General features: G+C 43.7%; 1 protein-coding gene across 5 annotated transcripts in view; it reads left to right on the forward strand.

The window, feature by feature from the left end:
- Positions 1-27,282, forward strand: part of CFAP46 (cilia and flagella associated protein 46) — a 119,165-nt gene that overhangs the window by 3,202 nt on the left and 88,681 nt on the right. For 3 of the 5 annotated variants that reach the window (XM_072131226.1, XM_072131228.1, XM_072131227.1), the window contains exons 3-15: positions 3,183-3,307; positions 5,393-5,524; positions 7,205-7,269; positions 7,818-7,982; positions 8,642-8,765; positions 10,120-10,214; positions 12,197-12,310; positions 14,547-14,646; positions 15,553-15,651; positions 16,379-16,569; positions 20,314-20,542; positions 24,723-24,843; positions 26,699-26,825. In XM_072131226.1, coding sequence (XP_071987327.1) covers positions 3,183-3,307; positions 5,393-5,524; positions 7,205-7,269; positions 7,818-7,982; positions 8,642-8,765; positions 10,120-10,214; positions 12,197-12,310; positions 14,547-14,646; positions 15,553-15,651; positions 16,379-16,569; positions 20,314-20,542; positions 24,723-24,843; positions 26,699-26,825 — 1,687 coding nt within the window. The remainder of the gene's footprint in view (positions 1-3,182; positions 3,308-5,392; positions 5,525-7,204; positions 7,270-7,817; positions 7,983-8,641; positions 8,766-10,119; positions 10,215-12,196; positions 12,311-14,546; positions 14,647-15,552; positions 15,652-16,378; positions 16,570-20,313; positions 20,543-24,722; positions 24,844-26,698; positions 26,826-27,282) is intronic. The other 2 variants (XM_072131230.1, XM_072131229.1) reach the window with 2 other exon arrangements.

Here is a 27,282-nt window from a genome sequence, read left to right on the forward strand (position 1 = left end):
CAAAACACCGGCTGAGAAGAGGAGATTTCACTAATGACACTGCTGTTAACATTTGTTTACAAAACACAATAAAACGCTATATTGACAAAATATGTTTACACCGTGTTGACATTGCATTTTGTAAACTCAAATGTTAACAGCATCGTAATTAGGCAAATCTCCTCTCCTCAGCTCTTGTTGCATTCAACTCCGTTTTGAAGCGAAATACGTGTGAACGCAGCCTCAATGTGGACATCCAGCCATTGCCTACATGCAAACTGTGTGTATTATGCAAGACTTTTGCACACGTGGCGTTTCGAACCCTTTTTCTGTCAGTCTGTTAAAAAAACGCATGTTTTTTTGAAAACTCGTCAATTTTTTTTACTTTTTTTTTTTTGTCCATGGGAAAAACGGTCAAAAACTGATGCGGTTTCAGAAACACATGTGTTTTTTAACATAGTGCTTAAAAACTGGTTCACATGTTCAGCTAGCGTCGTGTTCATAGCGCGACGCTAGCGCACAGGGCCGTTCGCATATGCGTTTCCAGATAAATGCATGCAATCGGGTTATCAATCACCCCACCCTCTCTGTGCTAGCGTCGCGTTATGAACGTGACACTAGCAGAACGTATGAACGCGCCCTTAGGGTGAAGACACACATGGCGTTTTTGGGCCGTTTTTACTAAGTGCGTTTTCAGATCGTTAAAAACGCATGCGTTAAAAAACTCATCCGTTTTTTTAAAAACGCATGCGTTTTTTGAAAACGCATGTGTTTTTGTCCGTTTTTCCGAAATTGCGCAATGAAAAACGGACAAAAACGCATGCATTTTCAAAAAACGGATGCGTTTTTAAAAAACTGATGCGTTTTTTAACGCATGCATTTTTAACGATCTGAAAACGCACTAACTAAAAACGGCCCAAAAACGGCCTAAAAACGCCATGTGTGTCTTCACCCTTAGGGTGATGCCACACATGGCATTTTGAACACGTCTTTGAGCGCTCCTGCGATCGGGAATGAGCCGCCTGTGTTTTGCGTTAATTTAGAAACGCCGATGCGATTGGGCCGCCCCGGTGGGCGTGGCTTTGTCTGCGTTTGCAAGCGCAGACAAAGCGCTACGTCATACATCACCCTCATGGTGAAGACACACGTGGCGTTTTTAGGCCGGTTTTAGTAGAGCGTTTTCAGATCGGAAAAAAACGCCTGCGGCCTAAAAACGCCACGTGTGTCTTCACCCTTAGGGTGATGACATGCGTGGCATTTTGAACACGTTTTTGGACCATTTTTAAGCATTCTGTCAAAAAACGCATCTGTTTTTGACAGGTTTGACCAATTAAGCAATTTTAAGCATCCGTTATTGACTGTTTTTCCAAATGATCTTAATAGATAAACGGGTTGTAAGCAGCCAAACGCAGGGTAAATGGTCAAAAACGCATTTTGCGTTTTTTGATGGACTGCTTAAGGGTGGTGACACACATGGCGTTTTTAGGCCGTTTTGAAAAACGATCTGAAAACGCACAAACAAAAATCTCCTAAAAACGCCATTTGTGTCACCACCCTAAAGTTGCAATACCTGGAACACAGCCAAGAGATGCAACTTTCTCCCACTCTTCCATCTACAATGCAACTGCTAACACAAATCCTCTTGTCTGTCCCCGGGCTTAGGGTGAAGACACACATGGCGTTTTTGGGCCGTTTTTGGGCCGTTTTTACTAATTGCGTTTTCAGATCGTTAAAAACGGATGCGTTAAAAAACGCATCCGTTTTTTAAAAACGCATGCGTTTTTGTCCGTTTTTAATTGCGCAATTTCGGAAAAACGGACAAAAACGCATGCGTTTTTAAAAAACGCATGCGTTTTTTAACGATCTGAAAACGCAATTAGTAAAAACGGCCCAAAAACGGTCCAAAAACGCCATGTGTGTCTTCACCCTTAGGGTGAAGACACACATGGCGTTTTTGGGCCGTTTTTACTAAGTGCGTTTTCAGATTGTTAAAAACGCATGCGTTTAAAAACGCATCCGTTTTTTAAAAACGCATGCGTTTTTTGAAAACTCATGCGTTTTTGTCAGTTTTTCATTGCGCAATTTCGGAAAAACGGACAAAAACGCATGTGTTTCCAAAAAACGCATGCGTTTTTAAAAAACGGATGCGTTTTTTAACGCATGCGTTTTTAACGATCTGAAAACGCACTTAGTAAAAACGGCCCAAAAACGCCATGTGTGTCTTCACCCTTAGGCTGCGTTCATACATTGCGTTTACATTGTGTTTTGAAACGCAATTAAACAGCAGAGAAGAGAATATTTTACTTAATTACTTTGCTGTTAATGTTTGCCTTTACAAAACACAATGTTAACGCACTGTTAACATGTGCGTTATTAAGCGAAGCAAAATGTGTCATAAATTTGGTCAGAATTCCTTCCCTGTACAAATTGTTCCCCCCTGGGCACTGATCAGGGGATTGCACCTGTACCTGGAAGTAATGAGCCTGTGCCACATCACATCAAGGAAATCTACCATGAAAATCCATCCTGATAAACCAGGGACATTACTCATAGATCCAGGCACCGTGACTGTGGTGATCTTCTTATATTTGTTATCCATGGCCTCCTTTCTTTTAAAATCTGCCTTTTAAATTATGCTAATGAGCCTGAAGCCCATCCCTTGCCCCTCTGTGATCTGTCTGGCTGGAAGTGCTGAGAAAGCGGGGGATAGAGTGAGACAGTATAACAGCTTGTGAAGCCAGAGCACAGAGGGCTTCTGTAACATGCCGATAGTCCCTCAGGCTCATTAGCATAATTCTAAAAGTTGATCTTAGAAGGAATGAGGCCATGGATTACTCATAGATCCAGGCACCGGGACTGTGGTAATCTCCTTTTATGTGTTATGTCCCTGGTTTATCTGGATGGATTTGATGGTAGATGTGGCACAGGCTCGTTACTTCCAGGTACAGGTTCGTGCCTGGTGGGCACAATTTTGTTGAAGGTCATTTTCGTGCAGCCACCCTAAAAAAATGAGAGACCCACATACACAAAGTTCAGTTGTATAATTCCATACTTTGGTAAATAACTTTTCCTAATTGCGGAGCTCAGTGATGTAATTACTTGTAATGAGGAGACAATGGTCCATGTGTCTGTCTCTGAGCAGGATCGGGGGCGATCATTGCGGCTAATTGTGTGTGGTAACATCTGTCCTGTCCCCTCCCCAGATGCTGCGGCCCTGCTCAGGGCTTACACCTTAATTAAAGCCGCAAACCGAGAGGCGGCTACTAAGGATGGGGCCGAAAACTTCAGCTCTGACTTGTACGTCCTGTGCGCTGAGCGAGCCCTCCAAGTAAGTGTCCGTATACTGTATCTTCATCTCCATATTAATATTCGGACATTTTCAGAACAGCCGCCACCAAATCTGTTTTATATTGTACTGAGAACTTGAGGGGGTCTTTCACCTTCTGCAGATAATTGATATTGTTTGTATGGTGAAAAGTTATACGATTTTCCAATATACTTTCTGTATCAATTCCTCTCGGTTTTCTAGATCTCTGCTTGCTGTCATTCTATAGGAAGATTCCTTGTTTACTTCCAGTGGATTAACACCAGTCCCTTGCAATGCAATGTCACACAGGTGCGCGTCTCGATATATCCCTGATCATGTGATGTCACACAGGTGCATGGCTTGTTATATCCCTGGTCATGTGATGTCACACAGGTGCACATCTCTATATATCCCTGATCATGTGATGTCACACAGGTGCATGGCTCGTTATATCCCTGGTCATGTGATGTCACACAGGTGCATGGCTCGTTATATCCCTGGTCATGTGATGTCACACAGGTGCATGGCTCGTTATATCCCTGGTCATGTGATGTCACACAGGTGCATGGCTCGTTATATCCCTGGTCATGTGATGTCACACAGGTGCATGGCTCGTTATATCCCTGGTCATGTGATGTCACACAGGTGCATGGCTCGTTATATCCCTGGTCATGTGATGTCACACAGGTGCATGGCTCGTTATATCCCTGGTCATGTGATGTCACACAGGTGCATGGCTCGTTATATCCCTGGTCATGTGATGTCACACAGGTGCATGGCTCGTTATATCCCTGGTCATGTGATGTCACACAGGTGCACGGCTCGTTATATCCCTGGTCATGTGATGTCACACAGGTGCACGGCTTGTTATATCCCTGGTCATGTGATGTCACACAGGTGCACGGCTCGTTATATATCCCTGGTCATGTGATGTCACACAGGTGCACGGCTCGTTATATCCCTGGTCATGTGATGTCACACAGGTGCACGGCTTGTTATATCCCTGGTCATGTGATGTCACACAGGGCACAGCTCGTAATTTCCCTAGTCATGTGATGTCACACAGGGCACAGCTCGTAATTTCCCTATTCATGTGATGTCACACAGATGCACTGCTCGTTATAACACAGAAAACAATCAGTGCTGTGTGTTGTTAGAATGAGCTGTGCACATTACATGACCAGGGATATGACGAGTTGTGCACCTGTGTGACATCACCTGATCAGGGATATGACGAGTTGTGCACCTGTGTGACTTCACAAGACCATGGACCATTAATATGTAATAAGTAAACAATAACGCTTCCTATAGAATGACAGCAAGCAGAGATCTAGAAAACCTTGAGGAATTGGTGCAGAAAGTAAATTGTATAAATGTACATGTTCACTATGTCTGAGCTTTTGCAGTAATGGTTTTAGACTGTGTTCACACTTGTGTTTGATGTTCTCTAATAATCTGTTTTAAAAGATGGACATGAAATACAGAAGGGGACCTGAAGGTCTGCTGTTCATTTCGCCATAGAGTTCAAGGATATTTTCCATTATTCAGAATGGAAAAATCTAGCATGTGCTTCTATGCCGGTTTTCCAAATAACGGAAGAGAACACAATTGAGATCTCAGTGTTTTCGGCAGAGGGTGAATAGATAGAGGAACATGGCGCAGTATTCCGAGAAAAGCTAGGACATGTCCTATCTTTTCACGGGGTACGGAACGGTATGGTGCCGCACTTGTGTTGTGCCGTACCGCTCCCATAGGGCGAGGTGCGTCCATTGTCTGCTATGGTGGACGTATAAACATCGGCCGTATATATGCCCCCCATACGTCAGTGTGAATGCAGCTTCTGTGCGTTTTCAACTTTTAATCCCTGCAAAAATGTATTACAATTCTGCACAATTTTCCGGATATATTTTTGACCTTTTTACCAATTTTTTCAATGTGTCCGCTGTGATATTGGTCCCGCTCCGTCTGATGTGTAGATCGCATCCGCGCCCCTCGTCTGGTTCTAATGATTGATTCCTGCATAGTCTTTGTGTTTTTCTGTAAAATAATTGCTCCGTGTTCTGAAACTGTACAATATTTATTTTTTCGCTTTAATTCACTTGACAGCTCGGAAGACCAGAAGTGAGCAAAGCCTGTCTGCAGATGTACTTCAAGAGTCAGCCGCCTCCAAATCAATTTTTAGGACGGGCGTTCCTGTGCCAAGCTCAATTACACAACCCAAAGTCTCCTAATAATGTGGTATAAGCCCAATGCGCTCTGCGTGTCTCTAGCATTATACCACGATGTCCCCAAGTGGCTTCTTAGAAGTCATCGGCACAGAACTCCTTATTCTATGCTTGCCATGTGCAGACAGAATTTCCCTCGGGAGTTAAAGGGGTATTCTCATTTTGGCACATTAATATTCTTGTTTCTACGATGAAAAACTACAATTTTTCCATATATTTTCTGTATCAATTCCTCACGGTTTTCTAGATCTGTGCTTGCTGTCATTTTTTAAGAAACTTCTATGTGTCAGAAATCTGACACTGGTCACACCGGTGCACGGCTCGTTAGCATCTCGGAGAATAATCAGAGCCGTGTGTTATAATGAGCCGTGCACCTGTGTGACCATGGACAGATTCCTATCCACTGGATGTAGACATAGAAGCTTTCTATAGAATGAAAGCAAGCAGAGATATTGGAAACCATGAGGACTTGATACAGACAGAATGTATATTGGTAATTGTATAACTTTTTCATTTTACAAACAATTACCTTTATTTGCTGAAATGGGAACACCCCTTTAGAGCCATAGCTGATGAGACCTACCTTTCAGTATTTCTAGACAACCCCTTTAAGATGCCTGCATTTGGCTTTTAGCTCCCTCCAGTGGCAACTGTAAACAGCTTTAATTTACTATTTAAACTCACCTTTAAGCTTACAATAAGACTTTAAAGGAAATCTACCATAAAAACCAATGTGATAAACCAGGGACCCCTATATATGTTATCCATGGCCCCCTTCCTTCTAAATCAACTATTACAATTAGGTTTCTGGAGGAGTTACCAGAGCTTCTCCATGCTGCAGATTCACAGGTTGTTACAGTGTGCAAGGAGTACTGTGTGAGGATGCAGCAGACAGAAGGAGGGGGGTAAATGCTCCTGGACAGTGAAACAGCCTGCGAAGCTACAGCACAGAGGGGCTCTGGTATGTTGGTGTGAACCCAAGGACTGCAGACATTGCACAGGATGGGAGTCCTTGCATCATCTCGAAATATGACGCATAGACTCCCTGTCTTTTTTGCCGAACTCCAGCACCCTTACTGTAACTGTATCGTACTGCGTTCACGATTTCTGCAGATGGATGGAAAGATGTGGCTTTTGGCTATTCTGCAGCCAGAAAAGCTGGCCCCGAACTGGCAGTATGTGCCTGGATACATTTAGATTATATGGTGGAGCTTTCCTGGCGTATATACACTGAGCATATAAAAAAACCAAAAACCGCATGATGTGAAGGTAGCCTCTGCTGGTTAAGCTGGTGTATGCCAAATTGTCAGATTCAACTTTTTTTTTAAAGTTGCCAAAATTGTTAGTCTTTACTCATTGCACAGAGAGTAGAGAAAAACCTGATAACATGCCCCAAATGTCTTGATAAGTCTGACCAAAAGAAGTGATGCAACACAATAATAATAATCTAATATATAGCGCCATCATATTGTGTAGCGCTTTACAAATCATAGGGGACATTACAGAGTACAGTCATATGGAACAATAGGAGTGAACAAAGTTTTAAGTTTTCATGATGATGAATACTCCCCTTTGTACGAAACAAAGCCGACTGATGGACATGTGAGACCAGCTCTGATACTTCTATATATGTAACTTGGTGCAGGCTCCTGGTGATGCCCCTGGATAGTGACCGTTTTATTTTTCATTTAAGGGAGAACTGGAAAAGTCGGTGGCATATTATCTGAAAACAATTGATTTTGCAAAACAACAACAAAGGTTAGAGCCTCGGATTCTCTGTTATGGAGTTGAACTCGCTTTATATTGTAGCAGGTTTAGCATATGGGCTCGGAGGCCGTCTACTTAATGCATTGGCATTGCTCTAAGGGCAGCTTTAAGGAGTCCCTTCTTCCCCTCTGAAATCATGATTACATTGTCTGCCCTGTTTTGCCGGGAAGCAGGGACTCTATGTATCATATATTCCTATACATTATATATCACTATGATTCTCGTAGTCCCATCCGCGGCACTGTAGCCATTCCGTGAAATGGGGAACTGCACAATATGTGATTCTCGGACCGACCTCGGTTATGTCCTGATGCATCACAAAAAAGGGTTCTTTAATACAAGGAACCCGCAACATTCATCACCAGCTCAGTGCAGTCAACCAACCCCTCCCCATGTGTAGACATAATTCCTGTGTGGGGGTAATGAAATAATTTTTTAATGGGAGCAGTTTCTCCTTAAGATCTTATCATACTGTAGATATCAAGCTTTCTCATATAATGTGTGAAATAAACCAACCTGCCCTGGTTGTGTTGGCCCAGGTATCACTTCCTTGTGTATAACGCTTCAGTCTTATACCGGCAAATGGTGCGCCCCTTCATGAAGCCTGGAAGCCGTCTCCTCCTTATTCCCAGCCTCGCTCATATTGTCAAGTCATTGGGGGAAATCGAAGACGCTGACAAGGACTGGAGAGCGGATCTGATGATGTAAGTCCTCCCTGTGATCCGGTCTTCATATTGTAGACGATGACTATGGATCTGGCTCAGAGCATCAAACATGAGAAGTGAAAATTAGAGGATATTATCCCATTTGCGACGTGGCTGCGTGTGGCTTCTGTGCCCTGCGACGTGGCAGCGTCCTCACCATACATTTCTTACTGGAACCTACCGATAGTTGATGTGATGATCATAGCTCTACAGGTGGTCCCCGGATTACGTACAAGATGGGGTCCATCGGTTTGTTCTTAAATTTAATTTGTATGTAAGTCAAAACTGTATATTTTATAATTGTAGCTACAGACAAAACTTTTTTTTGCCCCAGTGACAATTGTATTTTCAATTTTTTTTGCTGTAATGGGACCAAGGATTATCAATAAAACTTCATTACAGACACCTTACAGCTGATCATTGCACTGGGACTATAGTAAAGCATCTATAGACCTTCAACCAGAGGTCTCAGTGGACAGAGGGGTCTGGCTTGAACTAGGGGTCGGGTGTCCTTAAGTAGGGAACCACCTGTTTATGTATATGGGTCAGGTAATTACTTATGGGGTAACTAGTTGTTCTATTCACCCCATTGTCTTCTCTGCCCAGAATGCATAATCCTATTCTAGTACGTGACGTGCTATTTTACATTCTCTTTTCAGAGAGCTGCTAGAAAGTTATTTGGATGCCCAGAAAATGAAGGAAGCTGCTGACTGTGCATCTACGACCAGTGAATTTGTTAAAGTCAACGCTCCTCAGAAATACCCTGCTCTCTTTGCCAAAATGGTAAGTGCATAAGGGCTAATGGCCCTCACACCCGCACAGGGCCGGCTCCAGGTTTTAGTGGGCCCCTGGGCGACAGAGCCTTAGTGGGCCGCCCTCCAGTGGCCACACTGACCCCCCTTCCACCTGTGGACACACTGAACCCCCCCTCCCCCTGCGGACACACTGAACCCCCCCCCCTCCCCCTGCGGACACACTGACCCCCACCTCCGGACACACTGAACCCCCCCTGCCGACACACTGACCCCCTCCCCCTGCGGACGCACTGAACCCTCCCCCCCTCCTTTTTTTTTTTTTTCGCTTCATGACAATCGGTGACATGTGGGGACAGTCTTGGGGTTAGTTCAGCATTGTAGAGTTTGTTTTACTGAAGCAGATTTTGACTTGATTTTGATGTAATTTGCATAAACAAAACAGGTTATGGTTGGAATATAGAACTTTTTTTTTTTCTTCGGTAATTTGGTGACTGAATTGCAAAGTCCTATTGGGTTTATGTTTAATTCAGGCAGAGTTGGGTTGTGGCCCTGATATTTTTCGTGGTATATAGAACATATTGCACTTTTTTTCTTCCCCCTTTCCCCAGGAGATTAGACAAATTTGCTCACTGAGGTCCACTTTTCTTACATTGGGGCACATTTACTTACCCGGTCCAGTCGCGATCCAGCGGAGCTTTATCCGACGCTGATTCGGGTTCTGCCAGGATTCACTAAGGTCCATGCGCCGATATTCACCAGGTGTCGCTGCTGCGCCGAGGTCCGCCGGAGTTCACCTGCTTTTTTCTGGTGTATGTGAGTGCTTGATCTTGCAACAAAAATGGCTTTTTAAATTCGGTGGTTTTTCAGAATCCTTCGGGTTGTGCGGTGGCCACACCCCCCGATTTCTGTCGCGTGAAAGTTGGCGCCAAAAATCAATTGCGTGAAATACAGCGCAAAACGGAAATATTCGGGAAAAACCCGATGGATTCGCGGCTGTGGACCCTTAGTAAATGTGCCCCATTGAATTCAGTTGTAGTGGAATATCTCTATCCTGTGTGTTGTACTCCTCTTTGTGTAGATGTGCATTGCTCGTGCTCTTTCGCTCTTTCTAGCAGAATATATTGAGGCTCCTTATTCCATATTACACTTTTGTAAAATGCGCCAGTTTGTAGTAAACATCAGACGCGCGTGACTGCGGCTTTAAGGATTTTTAATGACCTTTGTTTTCTAGCTGCAGCCGGCTCTTCCTTCTAATCATTTATGTAAATCGCCTCCATCCATGTGACTAGTCAATTAGATCTATACATGCAAAGTGCATTTAATGTTTTGTTTTTTCCGCCTGCCATGAATAATGGACTGTTTTTTTTTCTTCTTACATTAAGGTGCATCACAAATTAATTGATTCCACTAAAGCCGCTAAAGAAACCAAAAGTTCAGCAACTCTGTCAGTCATCTATAAAATCCAGAAGCTGAGATCGTAAGTGCGACGCTTGTTTGTAGCTGGAAGCCTCTGATCTGACGCTTTTTGTTGATCTGTCGTCAACTAGGTGCTGTCTGATGTAGAATCTTGTTAAGGGGCTTCCTCTGTGTTAAAGGGATGATCTATCAGTAGAGTATTCCATCCCGTAATATTTGGACCTGTATTTATCTGGGGGATGATGGGGAAGCAGCACTGCTTTAGTAATCTGCCCCTTACTCCACCAGTTGGTCTTGCAAGGAACTACAACTCACATCCGCTTTTGTCCAAAAATGATTTTTATTCCCCCAAGAACTTTTGGATGCAGTCAAGATCCTCACGAGCGTTCTGCCTTGTAAACCTGGCCCTCCGCACTGCACCCGACTCTGTCACCGGAGGTCTAGCTCTGCACTGCACCTGCACTGCACATTCATGTATAGACCCGGCCTGCTCACGTAAAACAGCACCGAATTGACAGGTGCACAGCACAAGCGTGGTCATTTCGGACAGGCTTGTGTAGAGGTGCGTTAATGAAGAAGAGGCTGGGGAGCTTGACTGCTGTAGCTTCACAGGTTGTCACACTGCGCAGGAGCACTTGCTCCCTCTGACTGCCTGGTGTAATTTCACTGCAGCAGAGGAAGTTTCAGCAAATGGTGGAAGGGAGGGGGAAGTGCTTCTTCACAGTGTAACAGCCTCTGAAGCTACAGGGCAGAGGGGTTCTGGGAACTAACCCTAACTAACAGTAACCCTTCAGGCTCATGAGCATACTATTAAAGTTTATTTTAGAATGAAAGAGGCTATGAATAATAAATATAAGTAGACTACCGCAGTCACTGTGACTGGATCTATAAGTAATGTCCCTGGTTTATCATGATGGATTTTTCCTTTAGTGAAAATGAGGTCCCTGGTTGTTTTGATTAAAGTCCGGTTACAGAAGCCCATCACACCTGCAGTGCACAGATGCCTTTCTGCATTTTCTAAGCATTTGCATTACAATATAATTGTGTGTTATAACTTCCTTTGCACACTGACAGAATCCTCCGTGTAGACCCAGGGGTTGGGCTTTGGTTTGGATGCATTTAAAAAAACATGTGACTGGTCTGTGCTGCAGACTCCTCAGCTCTTGGCCCCCACTAGTGATATGTCGTTCTAAAAGGGGTCTACTCTAATAGCCTGCTCTTTTACCTGAATAATGGGAGCCGGCTCACTTAACCCCGCCTCTATCCGGCTTACCACACCCGCTTTAACCCGATACAGTCGTGTTAAAAGTGGTGTGGAGTGACTGGCTGGACTGTTGCGTATCATGCATGGCTATTCTTAGTGAGTGGAGCCTAATGATCCAGCTTACTTAGAAGAGCTGTAATTCTCATCATTAGCCCCCACCTTTGTGTTCCTGTACAGCTGTTCCCTCCTGCTCCTTCACAGCCTGGTGACATCAGTGGAAGAGGGAAGAGCTGTACAGGAGCACAAAGGTGGGGGCTGAGAGCTGAGGAGTCTGTGACACAGACAAGCCGCATGTTGTTTTTGAAATGCATCCAAGCCAAAGTCCAACGCCTGGGACAACACAGAGGATTGAGGATGCAAGGTAAGTTATAACACACAATTGTAATGCATACGCTTAGAGAAAGCAGAAGTGAAAATGAGGTCCCTGTTGACCGGTTCTCTTTAAGGAAGATCATAAATCGCATAGTGGAAGATTTATCAGGGCTTGATAGTTTTCTTAGTACAAGCTGTGAAATATTCACAAGGTTTGGGAAGTACCAATTCTATGCTACACCGGGCCTGGGGCAGGATAGTAGACCGGCACAGCCACCCAGCCGAGGACATCAGGGGGGAGGACTTGCGTACACCGGTGCACAATAGCACAAGAATTACTGCAGAGAAACCATAAAACTGACACCTGCTATAAGCTGCCGCCTGGTTTTTCATTGTAATAATCCTCAGGCCGGAACCTTGTATTGTTAGGAATCTCCCCCGCTCTTAGTTCTCCTTTATATTTTTAGGCAAATGGATGGCTCCGTTACTGCAAAGGACGTTTTTACAAACCTTAATGAAATTTATAAACTCCTGGCGAGCGCGGACGGCGAGCCTGCTCTGCATTTATCCGCTGCGGAAAAGTGAGTTCATCTCTTCCCATGATTTATTAGGTGCTCTGGTGCAGTAAGTGCTCAATATAACAAACTGTGGACGTATACGGTGTGTCTCCAGAATGTGCATCTCCTCGCCTGTGCGTTAGAGTCTCTGTAGTAAAATCCTGTCTGGTTAGTTGCTGATTGAGGTTGAGGTTCTCTGCATGGTATTTGATGGTGAGGTGTCCTGTGTGATGAGGATGCTTTTTCTTGTCTATCTATGTAAAAGCACATTGGCGCAGTATGGGTGGTCACAAGGTGCCAAGGGCCTCTAAGTCTAACGCGTTTTTGGCCCGTTTTTTAAGCAGTCTATCAAAAAATGCATGCGTTAAAAACGAATCAGTTTTTGGCAGGTTTGAACAATTATTTCAATTGAAACTGGTCAAAAACGCTTGTGCTTTTTAACGGACCGCTTAAAAACGGGCCAAAAACGCGTTCCAAACGCCATGTGTGCCATCACCATAAGCCTTTATTGGACCGTGAATAGGAGAGTGCACCGTGACAGCCATGGACACCGAAAATGTCTCTTCAGGCCGGTTTCACCAAACAATCTTGAACCACAAAGCTACACATAAGTATCAATGGGTTCACATGCGGCTTTCGAATTGCGTAACACAAATCAAAGGGTGCGTTCACACGATGCAGATCTAACAGCATTGTTGTCGTGACGCAGTTTCAGGTGCAGTTTTGGTAATGTTACAGGTGAAAGATATGAACTAAACACGTGAATCTGATTTTAAATGGGAAACCTGTTTAATAAATGGGAATTACCTGTTGTTTATGTTGTTCACCCATTAAATTAATAAACTGCACCTAAAACCACTTTAAAACTGATTTATCATGCAGTTTTAAACAGCAACCTGTGAATGTGTGTCTAAAGGCTTTGGGAAGAGGATTGGCCCCATCGCAGATGCGTTTCCATTGAAACACTTACAATCCGTAGCAAGCATCATGCGCTCTGCATTGTTTGCACGTGGGGCTTGTTTTTCCAATCAAAAGTATTTCAGTGGAAACGCTTCTGCGGTCCGGCCGAGCACCAACCCACAACCTTTAAATTGCATGTAAAGCACATTTCTAGTGCTGCATGTGAACACCGCTTTAATCACTCCATGGATTTTCACAGGAAAGCTATACTTAGGTTGCAGTGCAAATCATTTAAAAGGTTATAGGTTTAGTTTATAGGTCACCTTCAAGGTTCCCATGCACATTGCATAAAAATTAGCTGAATTCTTCAATTGGTGGGTTCAGGCAAACTTCTGATGTGTACGGCCTTCTCCACTCTCTGCCGACTTTCCTCCATTGGCAAGTATTGAGGGAGATAAAGATTAGGCAGGTTGGCTTATTTCCAGAGAACAAAAGAGTGCCCTCTTTCACTCCATTCAAAGAAAGTCCCAACAGTGGGACCTCCATAATATCAAAAGATTGCTGAGCACAGCGCTCGGCTATCTCCGGTCAATCTTGTACTGCTGAATGGAGCAGCAGGGTGCATGCAAGGCCTGACGCTCATCCCATTAGCTCCATCTCCTAGTACTCCCTGATTAGCAAGCTGCATGATAACTCCGAAGTTTTGCCTACCCCTTTAAGGTAATTATTGTAGAGCTGCTGGGTCAGACCTAGTACACCACTGTAAGTCGTTCCACTCCCCTGGAACTGAGGGTCTTATAAATACCTTAGATAATGTGGGAAAATTTGAAACTCTATATGTCCCCTAGGGATCTATGCGAGTGCTGGAAATACCTGACCGCTGTGCACTGCAATTTCCAACACTACCATAGGTTTAAATGGAGCAGCAGGAGGCGTGCTGGACCTGCCAGTCCATCAGTTAGTGAGAACAGGACTGCGGTACTTGTAATCGCCGGGGGGGGGGGGGGTCCGTTCGTGTTATAGGTGGTGGTTGCAGCAATGGGGCCCTCAACGGTCCGATTGTTATTCCATTTTATTTTTTGTTTGTTTTATTTCAGGTAGTCGTTACAAAAAGTAAAAAAAAAAATACTTGCACATCCCTAAGAGTAAAAACTGAAAAAAACAAATGTATTTGGCACCCTTTCAAATTACAAAGTAATGTAACGTGTGGTCAGTGATGGGTTAATAGTCTCTCCTTTATACTGTATGTTAGCGGGGCTGCTGCGGGGCTTGTACCCAGTATTATTATCTGTAGAGAATTCCCTCCGTTCTCCTTTCTTCATCACTAATGCTCTCCGCACTGTGTCCTGTTTATTTCCAGGATTCCTCTGCTGATTGATCTTTCTCGTCTCTCCATGGATTTAGGATGCAATCATGTAGCGGCGGCCTGCATCGCTGACCTGAGGAGCGCCCAGCCCGCCGTATGTGCCCAGGATTATCACACGCCGCTAGACCCTTCTGTGTCATTCCTCTTCATCGAATTTCATTTGCAGATATTTTGCATTTATGTTTACACTGAGCGGATACATTGTGTAACCCACTGACTGTGGTGCAGAAGGAGACTTGTACCAATTACCCACATACAGCGCACACACACTGTACATACAACGCGCACACACATTTTTTGGGGATATCTGACCTTACAAACCGGTGGATCAGGTTTGTTGGAGGTTTGCACCCACCATTGGACTTGATCCATTACACTCGCTGTGCTGCTCCACAATCGGACTGTTTACTCATACACATACAAGCAGGATCACAGTGCTCGGGGCCCCTAAGCCTGCAGCGTGTCATTATTCTTCTGGTATTTGGGGCCACCGACCTGGTAATCTTTCCCCCTTTTTAACGTTATTGAGCTTTTACATTTTTACTATAGTTTCACTCACAACGCAGCTGCTGAACACGAGTCCTGGACTTTGGTCCACTACACAACCTTGTAAGACTCTGCATGTGTTTTGATCAAAATGCTCCTTATACAGTATCAAAAAAGACACCTTAGAGGACATCTACCACCAGGATAAAGAATTGTAAACCAAGCGCGCTTACATTCTGGTGTGCCCTCTGTCAGCATCTGTTGTTCTTTTAACTTCCCCCGAACATAAGTTAGGCCCTATCCACAGGTGTTCTTTTCCCGTCGCTCTGAGTAAAAGCTGTTGCAGGCTTCTGGTTGAATACTACAGCAGTCTCCATAGCATTCACAGCAACTCTTCATGCCAACAAAATACAGGAGCTCTATGTTCCTTAGTCATCTTTAAACGTTATCTAAACTAATGTTTCTATAGCAACATTGTATCCCTTGTCTAAATTATATTTGTGCTTCGTTTCAGGATCCGAAAACCCTCATAACCATGGAATGTCTACAGAGTGTCCTGCAAGTTCTTAATCTCGGCCCTCAGATTGATACATACACTAAAAGTGTTGTGGAGGTTTGTACAGGATTCCTTACTGTCATCCCATTTCATTAGATATTTCATTTAGGTTCTAGTGACTTTCACCGTTTTATGGTCCTGAATACAGATGATCACTAACCTTTACCTTAGATAAGATTTTGAAAATGCAAAATAAACTTTAAGAATTAAGCGATATTAAATAGAACTTTTAAGGAATAGCATCAAATTGTCCAAAAAACTGTGTAAACATTATCTACTACTTGGTCCATAATCCTCTGTAGCATCTGTATTTATTGCTGAAGGTTGAGTGTGAATGTTACCTTTCTAGATCACTTGCGATAGGCAGGAAGACATTGGGGCTCATTTACTAAGGGTTCGCGGACCGCACTTCCGTAAAGTATTCAGACGATTTCAGATTTGCGCCGTGTTTAAAAGAGGATTGTGTTACATGCAATTGGATTTTCGGGATAGGCACCGACTTTCATGCAACAAAAATCACGAGGGGGTGGGGGGGGGGCGTCGGACAATCCGATTGAATCGGACTAAGTGAGGGATTTAACTTTTAAATTGTGTTGCAAGACAATGCACTTACATACAGCGAAGAAGGGGAATGCAGGATATCGGGCGCACGATCTACGTGGATCGCGGCACAGTGCATCATCGTCGGACAGTTCGGATCGGGGATCGCGACTCGGACAGGTAAGTAAATGTGCCCCATTGTTGATGATATACACAGTATTAATGTATATATTCTACTATACAGGCACAGCTTAGAGTTATAAACAGACTGGAGACGACTTTACAGAACGCCATTCGTCTCGGGGAACCGGACTCCATCCAGGATGTGTGCACCACGCTCTGGGATCTTTGTCTTCCCTTACTACAGCACAACCTGCGCAAACACTTGAAGAAACCATTAACGTCCGTAGCAGAGTCTTTGGAAGACATTGACAGGTAAGTAACTTTAAGAGGTTCCACATACTCCCTTATACACAGGATAGGGGTCTGACGATTGGGGCAGCCAAGGAGTAAATGAAGATAAAGGTTGAGCATGTGTATTGCTGCTCCATTCATTGATCATTGGCTGCTGAAATATGCAAATATGTTTTCCAGTATGGAATACGGAAATTCATTCTTCACGTAAAAGGGTCCACCTTACAAGGTAGCCAAAAGAGGAAATGGTTTTTCTTGTTTTCCTGTAAAACATATTTACATATTTCCCAAAATCACCCAGTGGAGCATCAATGGCGGCATGTCACCACAAGGCAGGCTTAATAGGCAAAGTATGCATACGGAGGGCTTTTGCTTCTCGACCCTAGGCAGAAGCCTCTCGCTCATCTAATTCAGTTCCCTACACTGTACTGAAGAGATGCAAAGACGTTGAAACAGTGTTGTCTAGAGTTAGATATCTGTTCCTCCTGGAATAGATATACTAGTTCGGTTTTTAATCCAGAAGCATGTCATTGGGCTTCTTGAAAGGTGTGCTTGATGTTAAGGGGGCTGCCTTACAAGGTAGCTAAGAGGCAATGGTTTCCTTATTGCATCCTTTGCACCTTTCCCCCAGTGGAGCATCAATGGCTGTAAGTCTCCACATGCTTAATTGGCAAACTCTCTAAGGAGAACTCTTGCTTCCCAATGAAAGTAGTTGAATTCAGTCTGGTTATCCCCTGCAGTGCTATAAAGAGTGTATACATGCTCTTCCTGTGGTTACATCCAATAGGGGAGCAAAACCACTGTTCAAGTGGTTATTGGCTATTCTGCTAGTAAGGGATGAGATGAAAACTTGGGACAATCTATTATAGGCATAAAAATGAATTCAGTTCACGTAATGTATGTAACCCTAGACAGTGTATGGGTCACTATTCACTGTACAGAGATAAAGATTTGTTCACCTCTCTGAGTTATAAGTACATCACTGGAAGGGTAGTAAGAGAGTATCGACAAAACAATGTTGACTAAAATATAACTTTTAATTCAGAATTTAAAAAAATAAACGAATGTGGAGGGTGTGTAGTACTACACCAAATTCATGTGCGTTAAAAACATTCGTACTGGCCCCAGTTCATGGCGCTAGTCTAAGGCAGACTAAACCAGGGTCAGACAGTATTGCAGGGGTTACAGGCTAGTGAATAATGGAGAGCCTTTATATGTGCCAAAGGCAGGCTGATGCACCTCTTATCCGGCCAACACCTCTTGCTTGAGATGGAAAAAAAAAAAATGTATTAATTGAAAATATGTATCAGATCCCAACCACAGTGCAGAGCGGGGTGTACACCCTGCACCAGGAGGGGAGAGGAATATGATGGAGGCTACCAGCTGAAATGATGTAGGAGAAGGGTCAGCTAATCGGCTAGACTGAAGCCACAATGGGCTAAAATCAGCTACTAACCTAATATAAAAGCTGTCTAAGGCCCTAACTCCTCAGCGAGCACTCCTAACGATACTAAGATCCTACGCGTTTCCTGACAATTCTCATCAGGGATCAGATAGATTTGTCATTTTAAATTAAAGCTATAATGCATTGTGATGGGTGCACATTCGCACAGTGTGTCCCCGTAGTGATATCAACGGCAGCGTGCGCGGGGATACGCTGGGTATTTAAACTTGAGACCCCGCCCACCTGTGACCTCATAGGGTGGCTAGCGGCCAATGCAAAGAGCCGTATCAGACGGGCCCTCGCATTGGACACACCCACGTAGCGTCAGGAAGTTCCGGCCTCTAGACACAGCCGGGGGCGGAGGCCCACCGCCGGTCATGTGATCGCGGGTCTGGCGCGTCACTCGGACCGCCCAGATTCCGCGTCAGCTAGGGCTATTGGACGACTGCGAGGTGTCCAGATACCCATGATGGGAAGACACTCCTGTTTCACGAAGAGAGGCAGGTACAGGGTACCAAATAGATACTTGGGGAACGGATCAGATGCCCGTCACCCGGCATCCTCGGCCAGGTACAGATGTGTAAGTAGCAGACCACTACAGCACGGAAAGTATAATCATCACAGCACGATATAAATCATACAGAAATGTAAAAATGTAAGCAAAGCTCAACAAAGGAGCAAACAGGTGATAAAGGGGCTGTTATTACACAAATGGGGGAGGACACAGCAGAACATAAAGAAGGCACACAGAACATAGATTGATAAATCATTGGTTGATGAGTGACAGAGTGAAGAGGAAAGGAGATTAAAGGAAGCTCACAAAGGAAAGCTTCTCATTGAGACCGTTGGGTTCCACTGTGTTCAAGGTATAGATCCACCTTCTTTCTTTTTGTTGTATTAGTCTATCCCAATTGCCTCCTCTTTTTGGGGGTCTCACCCTTTCTATCACCTGAAAGCGTAGCAATTTGGGATTGCTGTTATGGTGGTTCTCAAAATGTCTAGCTATCAGGAGCATAACTTTATGCTCCCAAAATTTCCCACCACGGCAACCTTTTATGGCCTCCCCAAGGTCCACAAAGGCTATCCCCCCACTCAAAGGACATCCAATCGTCTCGGGGATAAATAGCCTTTCTCAGAATATCAGCATTTATGTGGACCAGATCTTGAGACGATTTGTCACGAGCTTGCCTTCATATGTACGAGATACCACGGACGTCCTTAAGGGAATTGTTCTGGAGGAGAACATGTACCTCGCAAGTTTGGATGTGGAGGCTCTCTACTCCTCCATCCCACACTCTAAAGGGTGTGAGGCAGTGGAGACCTTCCTGAGCATAAGAGGTACTCACTTCTCTAGCCATAACAACTTAGTGGTGGACCTTCTCAGATTCACCCTGGAAAGGAATGTGTTTCTATTTGGGAACAAGCTCTTCCACCAGCTGAGGGGGACCGCTATGGGGAGCCCTATGGCCCCCAGCTACGCGAATCTCTACCTCGGCTGGTGGGAGGACCGAATAGTCTTTTCAGAGGAATATGCCAGATGGACATCACATTTGTCCATCTGGCTTCGGTATATAGATGATATACTGATTCTTTGGTCATCTACCCCCGGTGAGTTTCATGCATTTGTCCAGGCACTCAATGTGAATGACCTGGGTTTAAAATTCACAAGTGAAATTCATGAGGAATCCATAGCTTTCTTGGATTTACGCATATCGAAATCCACGGATGGACAACTTCAGACGAAGGTACACAGAAAGGAAACGGCAACTAACAGTTTACTGCGGTGGGAGAGCTGTCATCCTCCACCTCTTAAAAGGGGTATTCCGAAGGGCCAGTTCCTCAGATTGCGCAGAAACTGTAGCCAAACGGAGGATTTCCTGACACAAGCTAGGGATCTGAGCTAGGGATCTGAGTGATAGGTTCGCACAGCGAGGCTTTCCAAAAAGAACTGTCACAAAAGCCTTTCAGCATGCCCTTGGCTCAAAAAGAGATCTCTTGAGCCCTAAAACGAGGGAGAATGATAACATTGTGCAGATGATTGGCACTTTTGATATGAACGCTGTGGCGATCAAACAAATCCTTAGCAAATATTGGCGGATTCTGAGACAAGATCAGGACTTGGAGGAATGCCTTACACTATTTCCATCTGTCACGTATCGGAGGAGGAAAAACCTATTAGTTCATAGCCATCTTGAACCTGTCCACTACCCCCAGACATGGCTGACGACAAAAAATATAGGCTCTATGTAGTATAACAACATACAGTTCGTGGGCTCCTTCCACCATAGGAATCTCATTCCACATATTTCTTTTGTTTTCAGTTTATTGACGGTAATGCGCTGCCAAATTCACTTGGAAATCGCTCAGATTGAAGAAGAGGAGGACAGAGTTGAACTTGCGATAAAACATCTTGAGAAAGCGTTGACCCTTGATGGTAACGAACAGTATCAAAACCACCTGAAAACTTTCCTTCATCGGCTCCAGCTCCGGGCTACTCTGTACACAAAGCCACAACGTGCTGAGGATCAGGCAGCCATGATCATAGAACAGGTGAACTTTCTCTGATGCCTTTAACCCCTTATCACCGACACTAGTTTTCAGCTCAATGACAGGACTCGATTTTTCAAATCTGACATGTCTCACGATAATTGGTTATAACTTCGGAACGCTTTAACATATCCCGGTGATTTTGAGAATGTTTTCTCGTGACACATTGTACTTCATGTTAGTTATAAAATTTAAGTGATAAGTTTTGCGTTTCGTTCTGAAAAAAAGTGAAAATTTGGCAAAAGTTTGTAAAAATTCTTCATTTTCCAAGTTTGAAATGCTCTGGTTTCCAGACAGTAAGTAAAACTACCCAAAAAGTTTGATAATTAACATTTACAGAATATCTGCTTTATGTTGGGATGATATTTTATGCTTCCGGTCATTTTTCTAGGATGTTATGAGGCGCAGAACTTTAGGTGCGATTTTTCTTATTTTCATGAAAATTGCCATAACTCACATTTTGAGGGACAACTCAGCTTTCAAGTGACTTTGAGAGGCCTAAATAATAGTAAAACCTCATAAATTACCCCACTATAGAAAGTTCACCCCTCAACATATGTAAAACAACTTCTATTAAGTCCATTAACCCTTTAAGTGTTTCAAATGGGTTAAAAAATATGGACCTGCGATTTAGAAACTATGGAATTTTTTTGGAAATACATTCATTTAGGCCAAACTGACATTTTCAGAATAAATTAAATGATGAAACGCACTGCAACGCTTGATGCCCAATTCCTCCCGAGTGTACTGATACCCCATATGTGGTGGTAAACTGCTGTACGGGCGCACGGCCGAGCATAGAATGAATGGAGGCGCCGTCCACAGCAGATTTGTATTGTCACATTGTACGACCTATACATTTTTATTTTTTTTGGTAATGCGATCATATGAGGGCTTATTTTTTATGGGATGAGATACAATGTATAAATAATTTATTTTGGGAGTCTAAAGCTTATTCATGAGATTTTATTAACTATTTCAAGGGGGACACAAACAAAATCATCAATTTTTATTTTGGATTGTGAGCATTTCCCCCCCCCCCCCCCCCGCTCACCGTAACGTAAAAATAATATTTTATCTTTATTCTCTGGTTCACTACGATTGCGGTGATACCTCATTTATATAGTTTTTCTTATTTTGCTCAATTTTCCTGAGCAAAACCAATATTGGAGAAAATCGCATTGTTTTTACTATTGACAACTTTTCAGGGCCATAACTTCTGTATTTTTCTGTTGTCAGATCTGGTTGAGGGCTTATTTTTTGCGAAAACAGTTGTTCTTTTCAGTCGTATCATATTAGGTACCGTAACTTTTTTTGATCACTTTTTAGAACATTTTTTGTGATGGTGTTTGATGAAAAATTGTATATTATGGGAAGTTTTTCAAGTTTGTTTTTTACGTAGTTCACCGAGCGGGTTCAATATTGATTTAGATTTATTGTACAGATTAATACGGACGCGGTGATACCTCATTTATATAGTTTTTCTTATTGTGCTCAATTTTCCTGAGCAAAACCAATATTGGAGAAAATCGCATTGTTTTTACTATTGACAACTTTTCAGGGCCATAACTTCTGTATTTTTCTGTTGTCAGATCTGGTTGAGGGCTTATTTTTTGCGAAAACAGTTGTTCTTTTCAGTCGTATCATATTAGGTACCGTAACTTTTTTTGATCACTTTTTAGAACATTTTTTGTGATGGTGTTTGATGAAAAATTGTATATTATGGGAAGTTTTTCGAGTTTTTTTTTTACGTAGTTCACCGAGCGGGTTCAATATTGATTTAGATTTATTGTACAGATTAATATGGACGCGGTGATACCAAATATGTACGTGTTTTGTGTTTTATATACTTTATTTGCATTTTATGTGTTACTGGGGAGATTATGGGACTTTTATTTTATTTATTTATTTAATTATATTATAAAAAGATTTAATTTTTTTTTTGTACTTTTTTACATTTTCTACTTCTTGGCTTGAATAAGCGATCATCCGATCGCTTATTCAAGCCTTTACACTGCAATACACTTGTATTGCAGTGTGTAGTGAAAGTACTTACAGCTGAGGTGAGAAGAGGTTACAGGTGAGAAGAGGAGCCGACAGCCCCGGGTCACTCGTCGGAACCCGGGGCAGCGGCAGGAGGGATCGGATCCCCCGGTAAGCACACCGGGGGGGTCCGATCCACGGGGGACACACTTGCACGCCGCGGTCATGCTTGACCGCGGCGTGCAAGGGGTTAAACACCCGGGACGGAGTTTTTCCGATCCCGGGTGTTAGTGCCGGGTCTGGGCTGTGATATCACAGCCCGACACCGGCACCAGCGAGACCCGGTGTCCCGAAAACTTCTTCTGATGCGCCGCCGTAGAAAGGCGTCGCATCAGAAGAAGTACCCTTAATGACCGCCGTAAAAACCCGATAGGGCGGTCATTAAGGGGTTAAAGCAAAGTTTGATCATTTTTTTTATATTGTAATAGCTGAAAGCTAACATTTTACCTATATACATTCATTCATTTTTGCAGCTGTTTCTCTGCTAATACTTTGCTTTCTGCCTGCCTCAGCCCCTCTCCCTTCAGTAGTGCGCAGAACCTGTAGTGTGCAACAGGATAAGCAGGCTATGGACTCCAGGGTCAGCAAAGGATGAGGGGGAGGGCTGTACAGTGTGCTCACTCCCGATTCTTCTTATTAATTACAGGAAGCGGCTCCTTCATGTCTGCCCTCACCTGTGTACAGTATGTCTCTCATGTTCCAACACTCGGTGCATCTTCTCTCTTTGCAGCTTCTTAATTCAATAATGATTATAGTATCATTCATTAGCCTTCCCTGAAGAGAAGGGGGGAAGGTCATCCTAGCAGTATGATAACAGGATAAAAATTACTGTGTCTCCTCCTCCTCCTCCTCCTCCTCCTCCTCCTCCTCCTCCTGGATGTCAGCAACTGCTTTATTATCATTCTCTGTACATACCTCAATGTCCTGGGGTGAGTGATAACATATGCAGCCTGGCTGACACATCCAGCATAGCAGCCAGTGAGTACAACACTAATTTCTGTGTCTCAATAGAATCTCTTCTTGTGTATAGTTGTGTTCATAGGTGTATAATACACACATAATGTGTGTAATAATCTGTGTGCATGTTAGAATGGATGTGAACATGAGAAACTGACCTTGAGTTTATATTGTGGGTTAGGGTCACGTGTGCTGGTGACATTACTGTATGTTCAGTACAGGATGTAAGGATCCAGTGATTTGTGCTGTTAGCTCTGTGTCTTGCTCTGCACTAGACATCTTATGCTGAGGAGAGGCTAAGATTCTGTGTCCTTATTGGCTGGGCTATATTAGTGTATGTGAGGAGACCTCAGCATTATGGGAAGTGAGGGAAGCTGCTCTGGACTCGACGCCCTTAACTGATGTCACAAAAAGGAAGTCCCACCCACTTAAGGAGAAGCTGGAGATGATTTTACAAGAAGGGCTGATAGATATATCAGGCTGGGTCTCGGCCAGGAAGAAGCCTGCAACACGACCTAAATATTGTGGGAATTGTTGTCAAAGGCGCTCTCCAGCGGTGCTGGAACTATTTGGAGCCAGGTAACCTCTGAGTTTTCCCAGGGTATTCCTTTCTGGGACATATGACAGAGGACATGCCATGTATACATGACAGATGCCACTAGTCACGTAAAATTACATTCACATAGGCAGCAATTTTGCAATTTTACCCCCAACTTCTACCGTTGTGTGAACATGGCCCAACTGTGGTCAGCCCTTAACTGGTCACATGGCCAGGACAGATTTATTTTCAAAGGATGTAAAAGACTGTACTCTCTCCATATTGTAAATGTTTCTGGACATTGGCACGTCCAGTATCTTTCAGCTGGATGAGCTGATATATGTGGAAGCCACCGGAGGTCTGTGGCCATTCAGCCACCTGGTAGCCCTTAACCCCTTCACCCCCTGCAGCTCGACTGAATCCACACGACTTTGAGGATTGGGGTTGTCGCTGCCAGCAAACACCTTTCAGCCTGCAGCTGTATTCTGCCTCCGCTGACCTGAACTCTTCTCTTTTGACAGGTTACAGATGGCGATGATGTCTTACAATAGCCCAGAATCCTCCTGGGAGTTGTAGTTCTGTTTGTATTTACTGCATGAGATGTAAAACTTTTAGACATATTTTTTTTTTTAATTTGGGTCCCAGGCGAAACAAAGCAACGCAAAGGACTCTGTAAGGAAGAAGAGGTCGCTGCTGGTCAATGCCGGGCTCTGCCTGGCCCCCGACGGTTTTCAGATGGTGCTGGATAGTGAGAATGAAGCAAAAGGTATAACAATTCAGGCAGATTTTCTGTCATACCCTCATAAGGAAACAAGACTGCTGGAAGGCACTTGATGTCCTGGATTAAATTTGCATGCTATTCTTTGGACCTTTGACTCCACCGAAACCTAAGCTTGCTGGTGGCTTAGTGACAACTTCATAAATATTGCTAGGAAGAGATTTGGGGTTTGAAGGAGTTTGAATTTGCTGATCATTGGTGGTCTAACTTCTAGGACCCCAACTGATCACAAGATGGATCATAAAGGGAACCTGTCACCAGACTTTACCCCAATACACTAGGGCATTGGTGGCGAACCTATGGCACGGGAAGCTCTCAGAGCCCTCTATATGGGCACCCTTGCCATCACCCCAGGGTAGAGTTTGCCAAACAGGACTCAAGGCCTCTTGTAGTCCCAGGCAGCCCAGGACCCTAGAAGGAAGCTACAATGATAATCCAAACTTCTTCTCCTTCTTTCTACTGTATTGGTGTCCTCAGGTGCTATTACAATTTGAACCTGTGAAAGAGCAGGGAGTAATAAGTTACTGCTTAAATTGTCGCATTGGCACTTTGCGAAAAATACGTGGGTTTCGGTTGTAGTTTGGGCACTCAGTGTCTAAAAGGTTTGCCATCACTGCACTAGGGTATGAAATGTCCTTCCTAGAATTCCCTCTTTTATCTGAAATCTTAGCCATTTACCCATAAAAAAACTCAGCCCATTTTCACATGAGATGAGTCAACTTTGGTGGTTGCATTTATAGCACCTAGAAACTTTGTGCTGTATTAAAGATAAGAATCTTATCTTTCTGATGCCATTAGGCTTATGGCTCTGTGATCTTCACAACTGGACATACAGCATTGGTTACTAATACCACATCCCTTTAATTCAGTTCTTCATGTTGTGGTGACCCCCCAACCCTGAAATATTTTTTTGCTGCTACTTCATAACTGTAACTTAACTACCATAATGAATCTTAAATGTAGTTACTGGAATGCCGCCCCCTGTGGTATATGGGGAAAAATATATATATATATTTTGTCACTCTCCACACCTTCCTTCTGCTTTTGCCGCCTACTTCACTCCAATGCTAGAGTTGCGAACACTTTGAGAACACTTATTTCCGATGATCTTGAGCAACCACTCTGAAAGGACTGTTTGACCCCCAAAGGGGTCGCGACCCACTCATTGAGAACCCCTGGCATGCAGGCAGTAAACAAAAAAGAGGGAACTGGTTCTTTATCTGCAGCTTGTACTTATCTGTTTAGCTGCAGAAAGATGAGATTCTTATCTTTAATATGACACAAAAAGCATGTTTCTAGGTGCTATAGAGCAGAAGATGAGAACTTCAGAACTGACTCTCCTCCTGCAGCCTCTAAACTTGACTCATCTTAGATTCTTCTAGTATTTATGCAAACATGTCCCCTGTGCAGGATTTTTGTGCCTGTTCATACTTTGTTATGACTCCGGTTCAATAAAACTTCTTGAAATGAAACTTGGCTCATCGCCTATAAAATTAATGAGGTGAGAAGAGTCATATTTGCCTGACTTCAATGGAGATTTTTAAGAAGTAAATGGATGCTATTTTGCATAAAAGATGTAATTCTAGAAAGGACATTTAATCACCTACCTGAGGGGGCTGCTAGTTAAATGAAGTAAAACCTGGTGACGGGTTCCCTTTAAGAGTCTATATTTTATAAGTGGATGAATAGCTTTTCGTCTTTTTCCCATTGTTTAATGAAGCCGGCATAATTATTGATCTGATATCCCGTCTGCATTTTTTCCTGAGTCTCTCAGATCTCGGCGATGACTTCTACACGTCTTCAGATGTAAGATTTCTAACGCTGAGGTCTTGTCCGCTGTCAGTCTCCACAGGTGGAAGTAGCAAGGGACGTATAAGTCATCTCTGTACGAAGGCGCAGCATCATTCAAAGTGCGTCCAGAAGACTGACGGCCACTTACAGCGTATGGAGAATACTAATGATGCAGAAAGGTAAGTGTCGCCCATTGGGGGTGCAGTAACCTCGGCGTTTCCGGTGCAGTGTCCCCTTATTGTATCCATGGACTAGATCCTGCTGCTGTATTGTGAAAAGCACATTTTATCCATCATTCATGTCAGAAATTATCCGGTGAACCTAAGAACAGATGTATCTATGGAGAATCTTCTGATCTACACTGCTGCTTGTAGCTTCAAGGGCTGTTCTGTGCCCCGGAGACCTGTATGGCATCTGCACAGGACAAGTATTGTATAGATGTAGGTCTCACCTCTAGGACCTGCTGCAGGTGTGCAGACACTTCTCTGTGTGGTGGTGGTCTAAAATGGTATTCTAGATGGGCACAGGTCCCAGAGGTTGCAGAGAAAAGAAGAAAAAGTCCTGAAAAAGCCTCCCACTTGTTTCAAGTTGACGATCAGACTGTTTCAGCATTAAAAACTAGCATCCTATATAAAT

This window comes from Engystomops pustulosus, chromosome 11, assembly GCF_040894005.1.
Source record: "Engystomops pustulosus chromosome 11, aEngPut4.maternal, whole genome shotgun sequence".
NCBI lineage: Eukaryota > Metazoa > Chordata > Amphibia > Anura > Leptodactylidae > Engystomops > Engystomops pustulosus.